Source organism: Ostrea edulis, chromosome 1 (assembly GCF_947568905.1).
Source record: "Ostrea edulis chromosome 1, xbOstEdul1.1, whole genome shotgun sequence".
Taxonomy (NCBI): domain Eukaryota; kingdom Metazoa; phylum Mollusca; class Bivalvia; order Ostreida; family Ostreidae; genus Ostrea; species Ostrea edulis.
The window spans coordinates 19,572,508-19,590,736 of NC_079164.1; the positions used below are offsets into that span (position 1 = coordinate 19,572,508).

At 34.5% G+C, this 18,229-nt stretch overlaps 1 protein-coding gene across 1 annotated transcript; it reads right to left on the minus strand.

The window, feature by feature from the left end:
- Positions 1 to 2: 2 nt before the first annotated feature.
- LOC125663593 (general transcription factor IIH subunit 2-like) lies at positions 3 to 17,245 on the minus strand. Its single transcript, XM_048895869.2, has 14 exons — positions 17,110 to 17,245; positions 14,925 to 15,039; positions 14,739 to 14,825; positions 12,802 to 12,907; positions 12,522 to 12,627; positions 11,901 to 11,991; positions 5,433 to 5,520; positions 5,243 to 5,319; positions 4,724 to 4,754; positions 2,630 to 2,687; positions 2,021 to 2,124; positions 737 to 839; positions 354 to 393; positions 3 to 167 (listed from the first exon to the last, which is right to left on the minus strand). The coding sequence occupies exons 1-14, from the start codon at positions 17,163 to 17,165 to the stop codon at positions 30 to 32; spliced, it is 1,200 nt and encodes a 399-aa protein (XP_048751826.2). The 5' UTR covers positions 17,166 to 17,245; the 3' UTR covers positions 3 to 29.
- Between the last annotated feature and the right edge of the window lie 984 nt (positions 17,246 to 18,229).

An 18,229-nucleotide genomic window follows, 5' to 3' on the forward strand; every position in this document is an offset into this window, starting at 1 on the left:
TAATGTTTTGATATTAAAATTTATTCTTGTCAAGAAAATCCCGCCATTTTGGCCAGCTGTTGCGTTTGCCTTGAGCTTGCACATCCTGGACAGGAATGTAATGTCTCGTGAATAAATAAATCACAATCCAAACAGAAAATCTGTTGACAATTGTCACAAATATACACCTACAAATGAGAGGATGCATCTAGATATATTACATTAAAATGACTACTTGTGTGCATACTTATAATATTCATATAAGCATCAAAACATTAACCAATCATTGTGGAGGGAAACTGAATATATTATTCCATATATGGTAAATGATACTTATTACTTGAATGCTGAATATCATTTTCTATGATACTTACATTAAGTTCTTGAACGGTTGATTGACATGAAAAACATATTCTGTAAAAAAAATTGTACATTTTACTTGAGTAAAAACCCTGTCTTCCTCTCCAAACAAACAACTTGTATTTGATGTGATTCCAAACTTTTTGATACAAAGAAAGCATTGGTTAAGAAATACAGTTGAACTTTGGTATCTCGAACACCGGTATCTCGAATATCATGGATAATGGATATGTTGAAGTGATTCAGAAGTCCCAACCACTTATTCTCCAAGTATTTAACTCTCGAATCCTTGGATGTCTCAAAAGTATTTTCTCGGTCCCATTGATTTTGAGATAACAAGGTTTGACTGTATTTAGAAAATTACTTAAACACCTGATGAAATAAACATTTGACTTACACGTTTGATCCCATCTGAGCTGTAGGGATTTCACGGAACTGATCCAATGGAAACAGATGATGATATGAACGAGCTAGGTGAGGGGCTGACACCAGGGTCAGGCCTAAAAGTACATAGAAATGCAAGCAAGTTCTGACATAGAGAACCAGTACAATAAACATATGGTTTATGGGTGATATTGCTCACCAGGGCAGTTGTAGTGTTCTCCAGTTATGCATTGTACAAGGTCAAGATGTGGGAGACACATAAAGCCTGCCTAGCAGGATAGTGACCATGACCTTGGGCATATAAACCAGCCGAGCATGAAGGATCATCTGCTCATTGATGTGTATCAGCCAATTACATGTAAGTATGAAGTCCGCAATGTTAAGTGTTCTCCAGTTATTCATTTCTCACACATAAAGCCTGTCTGGCCTGGTAGTGACCTTGATTTTGGACATACTAAACCTGCTGAGCAATACAAACTATCTACACGTTGATGTGTATTAGCCTATCCAGTACAAGGTATGCAAGCTAAAGCATTCTCCCCTTTTCTTTTGCACAAGATATAGGAGACTGACTTAAAATACCTACCAACAGTCAAGTTCATAACTAAATTTATGTCAACCTGTCAGAAAATTTGTCAACATAATATATTTTATTGTCAGATTGTCAACTGACTATGTCAACTTGTCGGACGTAATGCTGAGTTGTCAAAATCTATATGATAGGGACCTACAAGGGTCAATTCCAACTCAACAAGATTGTTTTCCTCTAGATTTAGTTATGTTTTTTCATTAAAATTCTGTACATATGAATGCCCCATAATGAGGACAATTCTCACTGTAGCTGAACTTGACATAGCATTATGACCCGTCAAATTTTTACCTTGACTTTACCCAACTAAATATGAAGTTATACAGAAAAAAAGTCTTTAATCATGACCATCGAGTTCTTTACCTTCTAAAGGACAAATTTATGACAAGTAACACAGTATTTTGGACAGACATACAGACCCTAAACTAAAAGTTCCAAGTATTTCAACTTAAAATGCAAACTTAATTTCAGTTTGGAGAGTAAGTAATAGCATGTTTTCCAGGTTGTAAATATCCATTTCAAATCAATCTAAATATCTACTGCAACATTTTGTCAACATTCTAACTACAGCACTGTCGCCTCTAATTACAAGACTACAGTAAGTTAATGTACAGAAGCACGGACTTATACAGCTCAGGGAACCTTGTTTCTGGTCTCCACCGATTTAACAGGAAAACAAGATACTGAGAAATACCCTAACATACTCACCACAGGCTTTGCATTCTATTGGCAGTTCGCAGTATTTACTTTTACACTGAGGACAAAAGTACCCAGTACTACTGAAGCCTTGGCCATTCTTACTGTCAAGATGACTGTGCACATGAAAAAATATAGATAACAGAATCACGTGTATTACAACTGATATATATACATGTATATAATATATATATGTGTGTGTGTCGTAAAATTTGTTTTAATCTGGGGGACAGGTATTGTTGGATCTTGATCACCTATAGGTTAAGAAAGCATTAAAAGGGCAATAACTCTGCCAGTGATGCATGAATTCACAACATAAATGACAGCAGGGAAAGATTGTTGAGGAATATGAGTAGAGTCAAGCTTTCTTTGTCCAAGTAATTACAATACAGACACTTCAGAATGACATTTCTTGGGAACCGATTTGTGGAACATTATTTATTTCCCTAACCGATGCAATTCAGTTATTATCCAAATCAATTTTCCCTAGAACCAGAGTCTGAATAAACTGGGCTTGACTGTATATATTTCTCCTGAACCGAAATATTCTTTTTTTAAAAATGGAATATTACATGTCGTATGTACTTGATGACAAGTAGTGAGAGAAATCTAATTCCTTACCACATACAGATGGACGGTCTCTCCTCTTTATCTGCATTTAACTGATGATGAGGGAAACCTAAATGATTGCCAGTTCATCGATACAGTAATAAACTCAGTTATCAAACATTACAAAACATTTACAACAACATGGAGTAAATGATGCACTTCCTGGTATACAGGTTGTCCAGCGATTGTTGACTAATTTTTGGGCTAATTTTAGGGACAAAATTCAGACATTTTAGGACTAGAATTAGGAATTTTAACTGTACAAGGGCAGATTTAGACATTTAAATGGAACTTAACTTTGCAAGTTTGACAATAAAGAAGCTCACAAAAATACAGCAAGTACAGGAAGGGCATCTGCCAGGGTTCCATTGTCCCAGCTGTTATTGGCTATAAACCTTAGTAGCAACATCTGTGTTAGGCCAATTAAAATTAATTGATAGATTATCATCCCCGCCCGCCCCTCAAAAACGGGCTTGCCCCTATCTTTTTTATTTTTGCAAAAATTACAATTTCAAACACACTTGCTTCCCAGTGACATGAGTGAATGATTAAAGTCACAGAATGTTGTTTTCAATGTTAACTTGATTAACACTTTGTGTGATGCCTTGTGTCATTTATTTTTTATTCTCGGGGAAATAAAAATTAAAAAATAAAATCCTCCCACCCGCCGACCCCAGATGACAATCTACAAATTAAGTTGAATTGGCCTTACAGTCTCAACCAATAAACAAGCTTGACCCATGGATCCACTGGTCAAATGCCTTTCCCTGCATTATCTGAATAAAATCCGCATCCGCAAACTACATTTAGTATGAGTACATTTTCAAAATTGCTGAAGTAGCTATATAAAAAATACATATAAGGAATTGACATGAAAAATTGGGGCCTTTTTAGTATTTCCCCTTGAATTCAACATATTTTTAGGAATTTTAGCAAAAGTAAATTTGTTGTTGATTTTTTAGGAATTTTAGGGACACTGGACAGCCTGTGGTATACAAATATACAGAATGCTTGTTCATAGCAACTTCACTAAAACAACTTTAATTGTACTTGTTTCTCAAAGAGCAAATAACACTAGAATTTTTTTTTATCCCACCATTATCCATTTGAAATAACATTTTGTTGTTGTTTTTTCCCTTTGCAGTTTTGCTTTAGTTTACACATTAAGTTTAAACCATTCTAAGGTATAATCTTCTCGATTGTTTTATTCTAATGATTACATCTTCACTAGCTAAGGGTTTCTGATGGGATAATCTCCTTGAGCTGTTAAAGGTTGGAATCAACTAACATGCATATATAACTAACATCCATACAAAAATAGTCTGCTTTAGTTCAGGGCTCAGATAATTGATGCCCTGATAGTCTGGGGCAAATAAATGATGGATTTGGGCCAGTGCTTTGTAAAGAGCACTTAATTAAGGCTAGTTAATTTGAATACATATCAAAATTCTTCAATGACAGGGCCAGTAAATTAGACATGTGTGCATCCAGGTTGTTATCAGATGCCAAATAATTTCTTTATTTCTATTTTCTTCAAGTTGTACTCATCGTTGGAACCTACAGGTTTTCTCTCCGTTACACTACATTCAATGCAATTCAACTGTTAAACGATGAGTGGTACTATGAAGTAACTCAAAGTTAATACATGAATGTTTCTGAAAATGAGTTAAAGTATTCCTAAGAACAAATTGTCTTTAACTGCATAATCCCCAATAGGATCACACTCATATTTTTCTGTAATAAACAAAAGAATTTTTTTTAAAATTATAATAATAATTATTGAATCAAGGAATTTGGGACAGTCATTTTCATATCCACAGGTCCAAAGGAACAGTCAAAATTCTCAATTTAAATTTAATACTGGAACGTAATTTTCACAAAATGACATCTTTGAAATTTAAACTTTTACACAGTAGATGTACTTTAACAAAAGTTAACAACTGTTGCATCAACTTGTGTCAGTGTGCAGAAATGAAAGTTTGTGCAAATTTCCAGCATTCAATCCAAGAGGCGAGATTTCCTTAATGGATACTTCTGATTCTAGATGGACACTTTTGTTCAATACATCATATAAACTATTCTAAGTGCATTGATAAGTAACCTTACCCATTCTAATGAGTGATGATTCTGTATTGGCCTACAAATACAGCAGAGAATGAACATGTAACTTTGTACAGTCAAGGTGTTTCCATCTAAATAACAAATACACACGTAACTAGGACATTTCAACTGGCACTCTTTGTTCATATATTTTGACATGGTGTAATGAAATTTTTTATCACCAATTTTTCAATGGGACTTGGAAATCATCATCACTTGCTTAAATCCCATACAATTTTCAAAACTTATTTGCTACCTTTATATTTAAAAAAAAACTCATCATGCTTTCAATTCTTCATCTTCAAACATTTTCCCATCACTTTTCTAGATCTAATCTACAGAACTAATATTTGTTGTTGTTTGGGATGAATTTATATTGCTTTTTGGGGAGGGGGCTGCCTTTGGCAGTCCTGACCTCTATATAATTTTACAAATAGTTTGAAAAACTTTCTCATTAAGTGGACAAGTACAAAATGTTTTCAAGTCATCCTGCACCAACCAGTTCATTCATGCACATTTACTCACTGTAGCAGGTGGTGGAGTGACATGCTGTGTGAGAAGATCCTTGAAGTGACCTTCATCCAAAATGACATTGTAGCTGCCTAAAGTACACAAAATAAATCTAAACTGTAGAAATTGAAAAAAAAAATTATATGAAAACACAATCAGGTTTATGGGAATGCTTAGAAAGTTGTCCAGATTCTGAAATGATTACCATGTGTTTCCTTGCATAACTTTTTACAGACACACACTTCAGCTGCCAGACCAATGACAGAACACCTGACATTTCCATCTCTGAGCATCTAAAATCAGACACAGCAAAAACTTAATAAGAATGCAGTCATCCAATGAGGCATTTGCAATATACATGCAATTAACAGAATTTTCAAAGCATTACTTAATAATAAATGTCTGAACTTTTTGAATGTCTTAAACAACTGTTAAGAAATTCAAGTCTTTTTCTAATTAACTTCTGAATCTGTCATCATGAAAATCTTCTACATGTGACAAGAAAACTTCCTGTAAATAACTTCCAGAGACTTTGCCAAGTACATGTATATCATCAGGATAACAATGCTTAACTTAAAGAATCTGTACAATTAAGAAATAAATTTCATTTTTAAATAAAATGAGATGCTTCACACCGACACACTTTATGCACTATGTTTTATGCTTCATGAAAAGTATGCAGTTTATACCCTCATAAATGTATCCTCAAAACTGAAATTTAATTTCTATTTTTAGCTCTTCTGAGCCGAAGGCTCAAAGAGCTAATGCTATGGCCATTTGTGCGGTGTGCGTAAACTTTTTAGAAAAAGGGCTATAACTCAAGAACCCCTTGGCCAATTTTTTTCAAATTTGTTACAGGGTATTATTGGCCCAAGGGCTTTCATACATACTAAATAGAGGGATGTGACCCTTTAACAAGGGGAGATAATCAGGAAAATACAAACAAAAGTAGTGGTTGCTAAATAATCTTCTTCTCAAGAACCACTGGGCAGATTATCACCAAACTTACACATAAGGATGAGGATATGTTGTAGATTAAAAATTATTCAAGGCATTACCCTGGGGCAAAGGGCGTGGTCTCAAGGTCACTTCAAAGTTGACCTAAATTTATATTTCCTTAAATCTTTGATATTTTAGTCATTATAAGGACTAGGATCATCAAATTTTGACAGTTGATGCATCTTAGGACCTTGTGTCAAGTTGTCTCAAAAGTAGGTCACGGTGACCTACTTTTTGAATTTTGCAGGTATTTATTTTAAAATTAATTTTGATGCATATCTGGGACACTTTGAAGCCTATGATTATCAAAACTTGTCAGTTGGTGGATCATAAGACCTTGAAATGCGTCAACTGAAAAATAGGTCACCGTGACCTACTTTCTGAATTTTATGGCTTATCATTTATAGATATATTTTAAGTTGTTATTTCAAATACCGAGAGGTTTAGAATCATCAAATCTTGTAAGTTGATGCATCTTGAGGCCTTGAAACATATTTATAAAAAAGTAGGTCACAGTGAGCTACTTTTTGAATTTTGCAGATATTCAAATTTCACATTTTCAATTTTAGATGCATATTTTGGGCACTGTAAAACCTAGGATCATCAAACTTTGTCAGTTGACGCGTCTTCAGTCTTCGGTTTGTGTCGACCAAAAAGTAGGTCACCGTGACCTACTTTTGGTATTTGACAGCTAAATTACTATATTTCAGACACTATTTGACCTATAATCATCAAACTTTGTCAGTTGATGCATCTTGAGTCTTCGGAGTGTATCGACCAAAAAGTAGGTCACTGTGACCTACTTTTGGCATTTGACAGTTATATTTATATATTTCAGTCACTAATTGACCTACAATCATCAAACTTTGACAGTTGATGCATCTTGAGTCTACGGAGTGTGTCGACCAAAAAGTAGGTCACCTTGACCTACTTTTGGAATTTGACGGCTAGATTTATATATTTCAGTCACTAATTGACCTACAATCATCAAACTTTGACAGTTGATGCATCTTGAGTCTACGGAGTGTGTCGACCAAAAAGTAGGTCACCTTGACCTACTTTTGGAATTTGACGGCTAGATTTATATATTTCAGATACTATTTGACCTACAGTCATCAAACTTTGTCAGTTGATGTGTCTTGCATGTTCAAAGGGTGTTGACCAAAAAGTAGGTCACCTTGACCTACTTTTGGAATTTGACGGCTATATTTATATATTTCAGATACTATTTGACCTACAGTCATCAAACTTTGTCAGTTGATGGGTCTTGCATGTTCGGAGTTCGCTGACCAAAAAGTAGGTCACCATGACCTACGATTGGAATTTGACATCTATATTTCAATAATCAGATACTAATTGGCTTAAAATCATCAAACTTTGTCAGTTGATATTTCTTGGGTTCTCAAAATGTGTAAACCAAAAAGTAGGTCACATTGACCTACTTTTTTTAATTCTTAGGATTTAACTAAAGATTTAGAACACTAAGAGGCTAAGAATAGAAATGGTGGGGTTGTACAATTTATCAGAAGAGCGATTCTAGGCCCTTGGGCCTCTTGTTTTTATTCTGCTTTCATCAAGATTCCTACGCACATTGTTCACTCATAAGGAAATGGCTACCTATCATTACAATTTGTAAGATATCAAAGGCAGAAACATTGGAAATGTAAATATACTATAATATCAGGACCACACTTGCGTGTATTTAATTCATAGAGATCACATGAGACACATGTACTACAGTACATAGGAGATCAAACTAGGAAGACTATATGTCTCGAGAACATTTTCTTTTAAAATGTTTTTTTTTTCCCTTCTAAATGTTTCATCAAGACAGTTCATTCAAAGGGATTTTCTTACAAAAATAAAATCTGTATATGGGTGATTTACAGCAGTATGATCAGGGACAAGACTTGATGATCCTCTGACCAAAATATTTAAGGAATGAAGCTAATTTTGACCTATGTTATATGATATAATGTAACTTGGTGCAGTTTACGCTTTATAATCCGTGAAGCAACAGTATAACATAGGTCCAAAAAATACACTGAAAAAAATTAATTTATATTGTATAATGTAACTTGGTATGGGGACACAAGTAAAATTAAATTATTATAAAATATATTTTCACTTGAGGGATTGCTTGATCTGCATATATAATGCGTCATGTATTACAAAATGTACATATACATTACACAATTACATTATACAATATAAACTAATTTTTTTCAGTGTGTTCAGCCAATAAAATTGCATGTTACAAGTGAAATTAAATTATTCAATTTCCAATACAATGGAACAATTGAACTAAATAAAGAGCTATAGTGCACTTGGTATGCAATTTCGCCTACATATATATACTTTTTTCTTGAATATAATTTTTTTTACAAACATTCAGCTATACAATGTTAGTTTATGCTTGTGTTTACCCAAATTACTCAATAAAGATATCTATATCACTGATATCATTTAGAGTATATGGTAGATGTAACATAATGGGCCTAAAAAATTGTAAACTGTTGCAAATGGCCACCCTAAACCAGAAATAAAACACTGAAATTGTTTTCAGCATAACTTCCAATATTTGCAAGTTACGACTTACGACTCTGAGATCACTGCATTGTTTATTATACATTATTATACAATAATTGTTTGTTTACACTAACCTATTCCTGTGTGCACAGGATTTTTAACCCGTAATGTGGCTGAAGAAAAGCTAAACAAATACAAGAAAAGGGGCTCAAATGCACGGCATGTAAATAGGTTAAAATAGGTCAAGGGAGGAAAATAACTATTATACAGTCTTCAAAAGTAAATATAACAAGAAGCCCATGGGCCACATCGCTCACCCGAGTCACCTTGGCTCATATCTAAAGATTTTCATATATATTCGCATGTAAAATTTTTATCCCTATTGTGACCCCAACCTAACCCTGGGGGCCATGATTTTTTCAAAATTAAATCTGGATTAGGTCAGGAAGCTTTCATGTGAATGTAAACTTTTCTGGCCAAGTGATTTTTCAGAAGATTTTTAATGATTTTCCCTCTATATTTGTATGTAAAAATTGATCCCCTATTGTCGCCTCATCTTACCCCCGGGGGTCATGATTTTAACAAACTTGAATCTGCACTACGTCAGGAATTTCATGTAAATTTCAACTTTCCTGGCCTAGTAGTTTTTGAAAAGATTTTTAAAGATTTTCCCTATATATTTGTATGCAAAACTATCATCCCCCCTTGTAGCCCCATCCTACCCCTGGGGGCCATGATTTTAACAAACTTAAATCTGCAATATGTCAGGAAGCTTTCATGTATATATCAGCTTTTCTGGCTCAGTGGTTCTTGAGAAGAAGATTTTTAAAGATGTTCCCTATATATATTTGTATGTAAAACTTTGATCCTCTATTATGGCCCCATCATATCCCCGGGGGCCATGATTTGAACAAACTTGAATCTGCAATATGTCAGGAAGCTTTCATGTATATATCAGCTTTTCTGGCTCAGTGGTTCTTGAGAAGAAGATTTTTAAAGATGTTCCCTATATATATTTGTATGTAAAACTTTGATCCTCTATTATGGCCCCATCATATCCCCGGGGGCCATGATTTGAACAAACTTGAATCTGCACTATGTCAGGAAGCTTTCCTGTAAATCTCAGCTTTTCTAGCCCAGTGGTTCTTGAGAAGAAGATTTTTAAAGATGTTTCCTATATATTTGTATGTAAAACTTTGATCCCCTATTAGGGCCCCATCATATCCCCAGGGGCAATGATTTTAACAAACTTGAATCTGCATTATGTCAGGAAGCTTTCATGTAAATCTTAGCTTTTCTGGCCAAGTGGTTCTTGAGAAGAAGATTTCTAAAGATGTTTTCTATATATTTGCATGTAAAACTTTGATCCCTTATTGTGGCCCCATCCTACCCCCGGAGGCCATGATTTGAACAAACTTGAATCTGAACTATGTCAGGAAGCTTTCATGTAAATCTCAGCTTTCCTGGCCCAGTAATTTTTGAGAAGATTTTAAAAGATGTTTCCTATATATTTGCATGTAAAACTTTGATCCCTTATTGTGGCCCCATCCATCCCCCAGGGGCCATGATTTGAATAAACTTGATTCTGCACTATATCAGGAAGCTTTCATGTAAATTTCAACTTTTCTGGCCCAGTGGTTCTTGAGAAGATTTTTAAATGACGCCACCCTATTTTTGCATTTTTGTGATTATCTCCCCTTTGAAAGGGACATGGCCCTTCATTTGAACAAACTTGAAAGCCCTTTTGACCAAGTTTGGTTGAAATTGGCTGAGTGGTTCTGGAGAAGAAGCCGAAAATGTAAAAAGTTTACAGACAGACAAACAGACGACGGAAAACAGGCGATCAGGTGAGCTAAAAACTCATGTAGCAACTGTCATATGCTATTTAGGCAAAGCTAAACACTTGAATTATCAACCAAAGGCAAATGAACTGACAGAATCTATTAAAGGTGCTGCAGCCATGTCAGAAAAAGACAGTGAGCTTGAATTAAAGAAATGCCATTTGTAAAATGGTTGTGATATGAATGCACCTATGAAAATATTGTGCTGTTCATCATTCCACATAGGAACATGGTTTATTGATTAAAGAATGACTCATATAATTGTCACTCATGCTAAACTGCAACAGTTATTTATCTTGGTTAACGAAACATTAAAACTGTTGGCCTTATATTTAAAAATAACACGTTAGTCTATCATTGAAAACCGTTGTTTTCCCTTAAAATTTCTGAGCTGGCTGTTTCGTCAGCAAAAGCGCTATACCTCTTTGATATGTCTTAAAACAAATTTTCTTCAGTATCTTTAGATTTGATTTTTCATACTAACTTACAATTGTGTCTATGTTTATTTATATTTGTACATGTATCATTGAAAGTTACATTTATCTGCTTTCAATGATACATGTACTAATATAAATAAACATAGACACAATTGTAAGTTAGTATGAGAAATCAAATCTAATTTGTTTTAAGACATATCAAAGAGGTATAGTGCTTTTGCTGGCGACTAAATGGGGCGGTCCTTCGGATGAGACTGCAAAAACCGAGGTCCCATGTCACAGCAGGTGTGGCACGATAAAGATCCCTCCCTGCTCAAAGGCCATAAGCCCCGAGCATAGGCCTAATTTTGCAGCCCTTCACCGGCAGTGTTGATGTCTCCATATGAGTGAAATATTCTCGAGAGGGACGTTAAACAATATTGAATCAATCAATCAATATATTTATCTGCTACAAGTAAATAGCAAATAGTCATAACTAAGTAATTCTAATAATTCACTATGAATGTACAGCATATTACAGACAGTGAACTTTTCACAAAAAATCAGCTAATCCGAGCTTCACTGTATTTGACTTTAAAGATTATGCTGAGTACATCATCAGAATTATATGTTTATAATCTACACAGATTGTGCTGAGTACATCATCAGAATTATATATGTATGTTTGTAATCTACACAGATTGTGCTGAGTATATTATTGGGATTATATATGTATGTTTGTAATCTACACAGATTGTGCTGAGTATATTATCGGGATCACTTTTCACTTATATTGTACAATAGCTACCCTGAATAATTTTTTGGGAGCACTTTTAACTTTCAGCGTCTGCAATGAGATTTTTTCTTTTGGAAGAACATGTAACTTACAGAAACTGTGCTAAATATGTTATCGGGATCACACGTTGTGAGACTGCCCAAGATCACTAGAACCTCCCTGCTAGCATGTCCGGGCATGTGTCTTCAAAATAACAAAGAATCATCCTGAATGGTTTACATTGTTATGCACAAAATACATGTATTTTCTGAATTCATAAAAATCATTTAAGAAGGTACTCTACATCGTCATAATGGCTGACTTCCTTTTAAAACATGGATGAAAATATAAATATCAGCAATATTTCTCTATTCATTAAAAAATTAATCACTAGCCGAGTAGCTCAGTAGGTTAGCACTTCAACGGCTGAACTGCAGATCACAGGTTCGAGTCCAGCAGAGGTTTTTAATTTTTTCCGGATTGCTTTCTACAAAAACTGTATTTTTTGACTAAATAAAGTAAATTTGAAAGTTTTCAATTTCAAAATATTGCTGTTCATATCCTCCACATTTCATCCAAATTAAATTTTTTTGGTGTAGCATACCTCCTTAACTTGATAATATTTCAACATTTCCAACTGTGAACAGCTCGTTTTAGTTTTCACCCTCTTTTCACATATCAATTTAATGTTTGAGCCCTGGATGCCTGATGACTGTATATGAATTGCAGTTTACCTGAGAGTCTGATGGGCCAGTTCTAAAGTGTTCTGTAAAGATGGTTCCCCCTGACAAGTTTTATTGACAAGGCTCTGTAAAGTTGTTATATGTCTTCTGGGATTTCCTGAATAAAGAATGTGAAGGATATATGTCAACATAATTCATATGTAGCCATATGATACCCTGAGTAATAAGGTTAAAATGTTTTCTACAAATATTAAAGCTAAAAGGTTTCCTTTCTTTAGTGCATTCTATTTCTGCACTATTTTTTTTAAAAAGAATACACTGTAAATCTTACCCCCTAACTCTGATATTTTTTCTGCTCTTTTGTTCTTTGTTGTAATGATGCCCAGCTGACTAATTGGGTTTTGATCAAAATACTCTTCAACAAAATACTCCAAGAGCTAAAGAAAAAATAAGCAAGACTTTATTTCTGCAGTCTTGCCTTATTGGATTGTTTGTTTTGCTGTTTTCCGCCACACTCAACAATTTTTCATTTATCTGGTGGTGCCCAGTTTTTATTGGTGGAAGAGAGAACCCAGATACAATGTACCTGTGAAGAGACCACCGACCTTCCAAAAGTAAACTGGGAAACTTTCTCACTTAACTGCATGAGGGAGATTTGAACCCATGCCGACCAGAGGTGAGAAACCATGTGATTTTGAGTGTGATGCTCTAACCACTCGGCCACGGAGGCCCTCTCATCAAGACTTAATTTTTACTAACATCCAAATTGTTCTTCACTATATTTACGTACAGAATTATCCACAAGAACCCCATTTTTACACCATTAGAACTTCACATTAAAAAAAAAAGTAAATTAGAAAAAGAAGAAAGCTACACTGTACTCCGTGGATTTCCATTTAGAATTCGACATTAAAAAAGAAAAATCAATTATAATTTTTTTAAATCAAGTACAGTGAAACTTCTCCAAACCAGCCCCTCAGAAAACCGGTTCTCCCTGAATATCGGCCAATTTTCAAAGTCCCGGCAGAAACCTTAACATTTCCTTACAAAGAAAGTCTCACAAAACCGGCCACCCCTGAAAACCGGACATCGGCCACTTTTTAAAGTACAATTGTTAACAAACATGTGTAATTTACCCTTATAATACTGGCCACTATTTGAAGACTAGAAGATTTTGGCCAGAGGGGTGATTAAGACTGGCCAGGTGTGAAAAATTACTGACCTACCAGCCAGGTGGGAAATTATCAACCGGAGGTGTGAAAAACACCAGTGGCCTCTATAAGTTCTATAGTTTACCTGTGCTGTCCAGGGTGCTAATTGGTGCTTGGGTAATCTGTGTGACCCTTTTAAATTTCTGTACAAAATTTTATAAACAGATATGCACATATTGAATGACTACAATCAATACGCCATATTGTTGCACCATTGATATAAGCGGTAGTTAATAAACAACAAACCCATGACTGTTCATGATAATTTTCAATAGATAAATAATTTTTGGGGGGTTTCCATAGACTAAAAATTCCTAAGAAACATCACAATTAAAATTATATATTTACTACTCTACTTTTCAAAAACGTCAAAACAAATTTGTTAACGATATAAGCAATGGACGTAAACAGAGTTTTTATAGGTAAGGGGAATTCCAATAATAGGCCTCTGTGTTTTCTTTATGTATCCTGTTATAAATTTAAAGTTAAAATTAGATGATTGCAGCAAGACTATTTCTGGTAATAATTACCTGTAGGTACAAGTGGTCTAAATTGATCTCCACGGATAATTGATCATAGATCCCCATATCAAAGTGAGCAGTACCTACTCTGTGTATTAATTGCAGCAATCAAATGGCTATGTGTTTGTTTTGTTTATTAAAACATAAGCTGAAATTCTACATAAATGCAGCTAGTCTACAGATTTCTATACATATATCAAATGCAGTTTTATTTAAACGGACTGTTTTCCATTATTTATGCATGTCAACGTAAAAATGTTTATTCATGTTTAATTAGTTTTAGTGATATAAATTGAAAATAAACATGTTAGTAAATTATTTTGTTTTATTTCCAATAGTGAAATAATAGTCCTTGAACACCATATTATATGGTTTGTGGTATGTCAATGAAATATCTAATAAAAATTGAGCTGAAATGTCTCTAAATGCTAAATTCTCGGTATACCGGCCACCCCTCTAAACCGGCCGTTTTTTCCGGTCCCACAGCTGGCCGGTTTAGAGAAGTTTCACTGTAATAGAATAGGCAGCACTCTTACTTTCAATGTTGACAGTAGACGAGTGGGTTTCAGATCTTGGTCATTCATGGCTTCTGACATGTCAATGATGAGAAATAAATGTCTCATCTGAAAAAAAAAAAAAAAAAAACACTGACAAAATCGTAACTTGATTTCAAAATTTTTAAAATTTGTTCCCTGAAAAAGATTGCAATATCATCTACATACCATTCCAAGTCTGACATTGCTGATTTTCTCCAGGAGTTTTCTCCTCTTGGCTTTGCTGATGATGTCATCCACACTTGCCTGCAGTGAGCCTTTCTCATCCTCTTGAATAGCCTCCCTGTAAACACAAACGATAAATCTCAAAACAGACTGAAATGTATAGAAATCTTCGATGGAATCTACACCAATGCTTCTATCAGCGATGATCACACAAGAGCCACCAGATCACAACTTCGTCTTGTTTTCCTGTGACTGACACGTCCGTTTTATTGTCAAGTCAACAGGGCATATAATTGTTCAAAGGCTTCCATTTCCCTTATTATTATGCAACAATTGTTATATTGCATTGACACTTATTCTAAAAATGTTTTCATTTGCGAAAAAATCTTGAACTTTTATATATTTGACATCTGATGATATACTAGGGTATATTGTGTTATAATGCTTATGGACTATCTCTGATGTTATGTTCATAATGAGAAATGCTGAAAGAGCTCCTGAGGTAGATATAAAGCTTTTATTCTGAGAATATATCATGTTTAACCTTCCAAGTCACATGACTAAATAAACCAATCAGATTAGTCCTTTCATGGAGTTTTTCCATGAGGTACTATAAAAGATTATTCAGCTGTATCTATCTAGAGCTATAAAAAAGCCTCTATGTATAACTTGTAGCATTGAACATAGGTCAATAGGCTGTCATTAGGACCCATGTTGAATAATGTCAGCCAGAGACAGAGGTATCGTAAATCAACTTTTATTTGCAACTTCATTTCTTGATTTTCCAGTCATGAACCGGGGCTTGAAGCTAACTTTTTATGTCATCAGTCCAGCCGGACTGATGGGGTATAATTTCCACCAGTCCGCAGAAAAATTTACCAGTCCAGCAGAGTTTTCCAGAAATAATTAAACATATTTCGTTAATGTTACTAAAATGAAATTTAACTCAATATGCCTCAGACAATATTGTTACACTTAAATGTGGGACTTATATTTACGAATCAGATTCGTTTGATATCTACAGATCGTAGCATGTCAAATGTGTGTATAAAATTTCATATAAAGTATATTTTCCAAAATGATGCTTTAGAAAATCAACCAGTCCCATCGGACTGACTAAAACAAATGCCAGTCAGTCTGCCAAACTTTTAACCAGTCACAGACTGACGGGCATATGTTAATTTCGAGCCCTGTGAACTGGTTCAAGGTTCGCGTTCAAGAAATTTCCAAGAGGTTCATAAGAACTTCATCACCGCAAATATTTCTGGCTGGAAACCATCAATATTTAACAGGTTTTTTTTTTTACATCTCATAAACCTTATGATGTTTAACAGTTATCTTTTCTATTTTCACATCCAAGATTATTTTGAATATACAAGGACTGGTTTCCAGCCAGAAATATTTGCGGTGATGAAGTTCTTGTGAACCTCTTGAAAATTTCTTGAACGTGAATAAAAGTTGGTCAACAGTAATATTAATTGAACTGATATAGGACATATGATTATTTAAGTTATCTAATAATTACAGTAGCTACAAAAATACCTTATGATGAAATGTTATTATAAGGCACACTGAACAGTAGTAAAAATAATTGTTAAAACATTATTATACGGTTTATGAAACAACTGTTAAATATTGATGGGTATGATTCAGTGTCCTACGGACAATATTACTTGACAAAGTGTCTGTATCTGTATGGGTACGTCGAAGCTACCAATTTTGGCCTTTCTACGACAGTGAGAGAGCTAGTGTCGGTCTTATTGACACAGGCTGTCGAGGACGGTCTTGAATGTCTCGACAGTTTTAGCGCACACTATATGGTCTTCAAGCTAGTTCCATTTGATTATAGTGTCCACAAAGCATGAAGATTTGTATTGTTTTGTGTTGGCTATAATTGTTTCTAAGCACTTGCTGTTGTTTTTAACTTGGTTTGAAAGAATATTTGTGTTTACACAGTCTCCATAAAGCATCAATACCTTATATATAGAGTTCATAATTCTTATAGCTAGAACAGCAATCAGGCTGTATAAAATAAATTGCATATACCTATATAAATTTATTAGCAACGAACAATGTAGTTGCACAAGCGCCTGGAGACTGCAGTGTAGTGCACATGTACTACAGGAGCTATACCAAAATTACGAAGCATTCAACGACTTCTGGAATTCAATATCAATAGATCTCATACCATGTGCGTTCATATTCTGTCTCCCATCTATAACCCTTTTCTTCCTCTTCGGCCATATTCTGGTTTTCAACGAACACCGGCTAGTCGCTTATCACGTTGGAACCTTCCAACATTCAGAGTGATCTGCTCTTTATTCTAATAAGTAAACCAAAAACATACAATTTCCGGAATAATAATAATGCCTACAGCCCACAGAGAGAGAGAGAGAGAGAGAGAGAGAGAGAGAGAGAGAGAGAGAGAGAGAATACTGTCTGCGTTTGATAGAGGTCTTTTCTGCAGTACTTTCACCTCTTATTTTCCATATGGACAACGAAGAACTGCGTACCTTCTGGTAAATTTTTAAAAGTTTAATTTTTTATGTCAATATAGACATTTATATCATTTTCATAAAAGTTGATTCATTTGACAAAAGAAAAAGAGATAACTATTCGGGTTCAAATCGCGTATTTCACTATAAGAATCAATGGAAAACGGAAAATAATTTTTAACACCCACCCCCCACCCCCACCCCCGTAAAACACAAATTCCTTTTCGTAGGTATTATAAACTGTCATTTAGAACATTTACACCAAAACTTTTGTAGTTTCACGGGGGGGGGGGGGGGGGGGGGGGGGGGTATGTCTACAGACCAAACTACAGCGAAAATGTTCACTCTGTGCTCAACTGCAAATGAGGTTAACATGTGAGAAATGAAGATTACCCATTTTGACTCAATAATATAGATAAATTAAATGATTATTTATTGATATCATTAAGCATTTAAAAATATACATGTATGACGTTTTAGGAACATATTTTTCTACCCCCTAATCAAAAGCATTTGAAATTAAGAGCAATTAATCAATTAACACTGGTATCAAAGTTAACACTCAATTACTAATGGATTCTTTGCATTTTTAAAAAACTATCATTAGCTAAATTACAAAGCTTTTTTAAATATACGAGTTGAAAATGTAGGCGGGAATTCAGAGTTAGCGTGCGTAGTTCTTTGTAGTTTGGAGGACATCGTCATACTACCTGTACAAGGGTTAATTCTAAAATGGTCATTACCGTCTCCAAAGCTCAGTTAGAAATTCATGAAAAAGTGTTATTGATGTTACGGTGAATGGAAATAGCATAC

Coding starts and splice junctions, on each gene's coding strand:
- LOC125663593 (XM_048895869.2), bottom strand. CDS start 17,165: ATGGCCGAAGAGGAAGAAAAGGGTTATAGATGGGAGACAGAATATGAA. Junction 14,826..14,924: donor GCAATGTCAGACTTGGAATG/GTATGTAGATGA, acceptor TTTTTTTTTCAG/ATGAGACATTTATTTCTCAT. Junction 2,125..2,629: donor AGACCGTCCATCTGTATGTG/GTAAGGAATTAG, acceptor TCATGTGCACAG/TCATCTTGACAGTAAGAATG.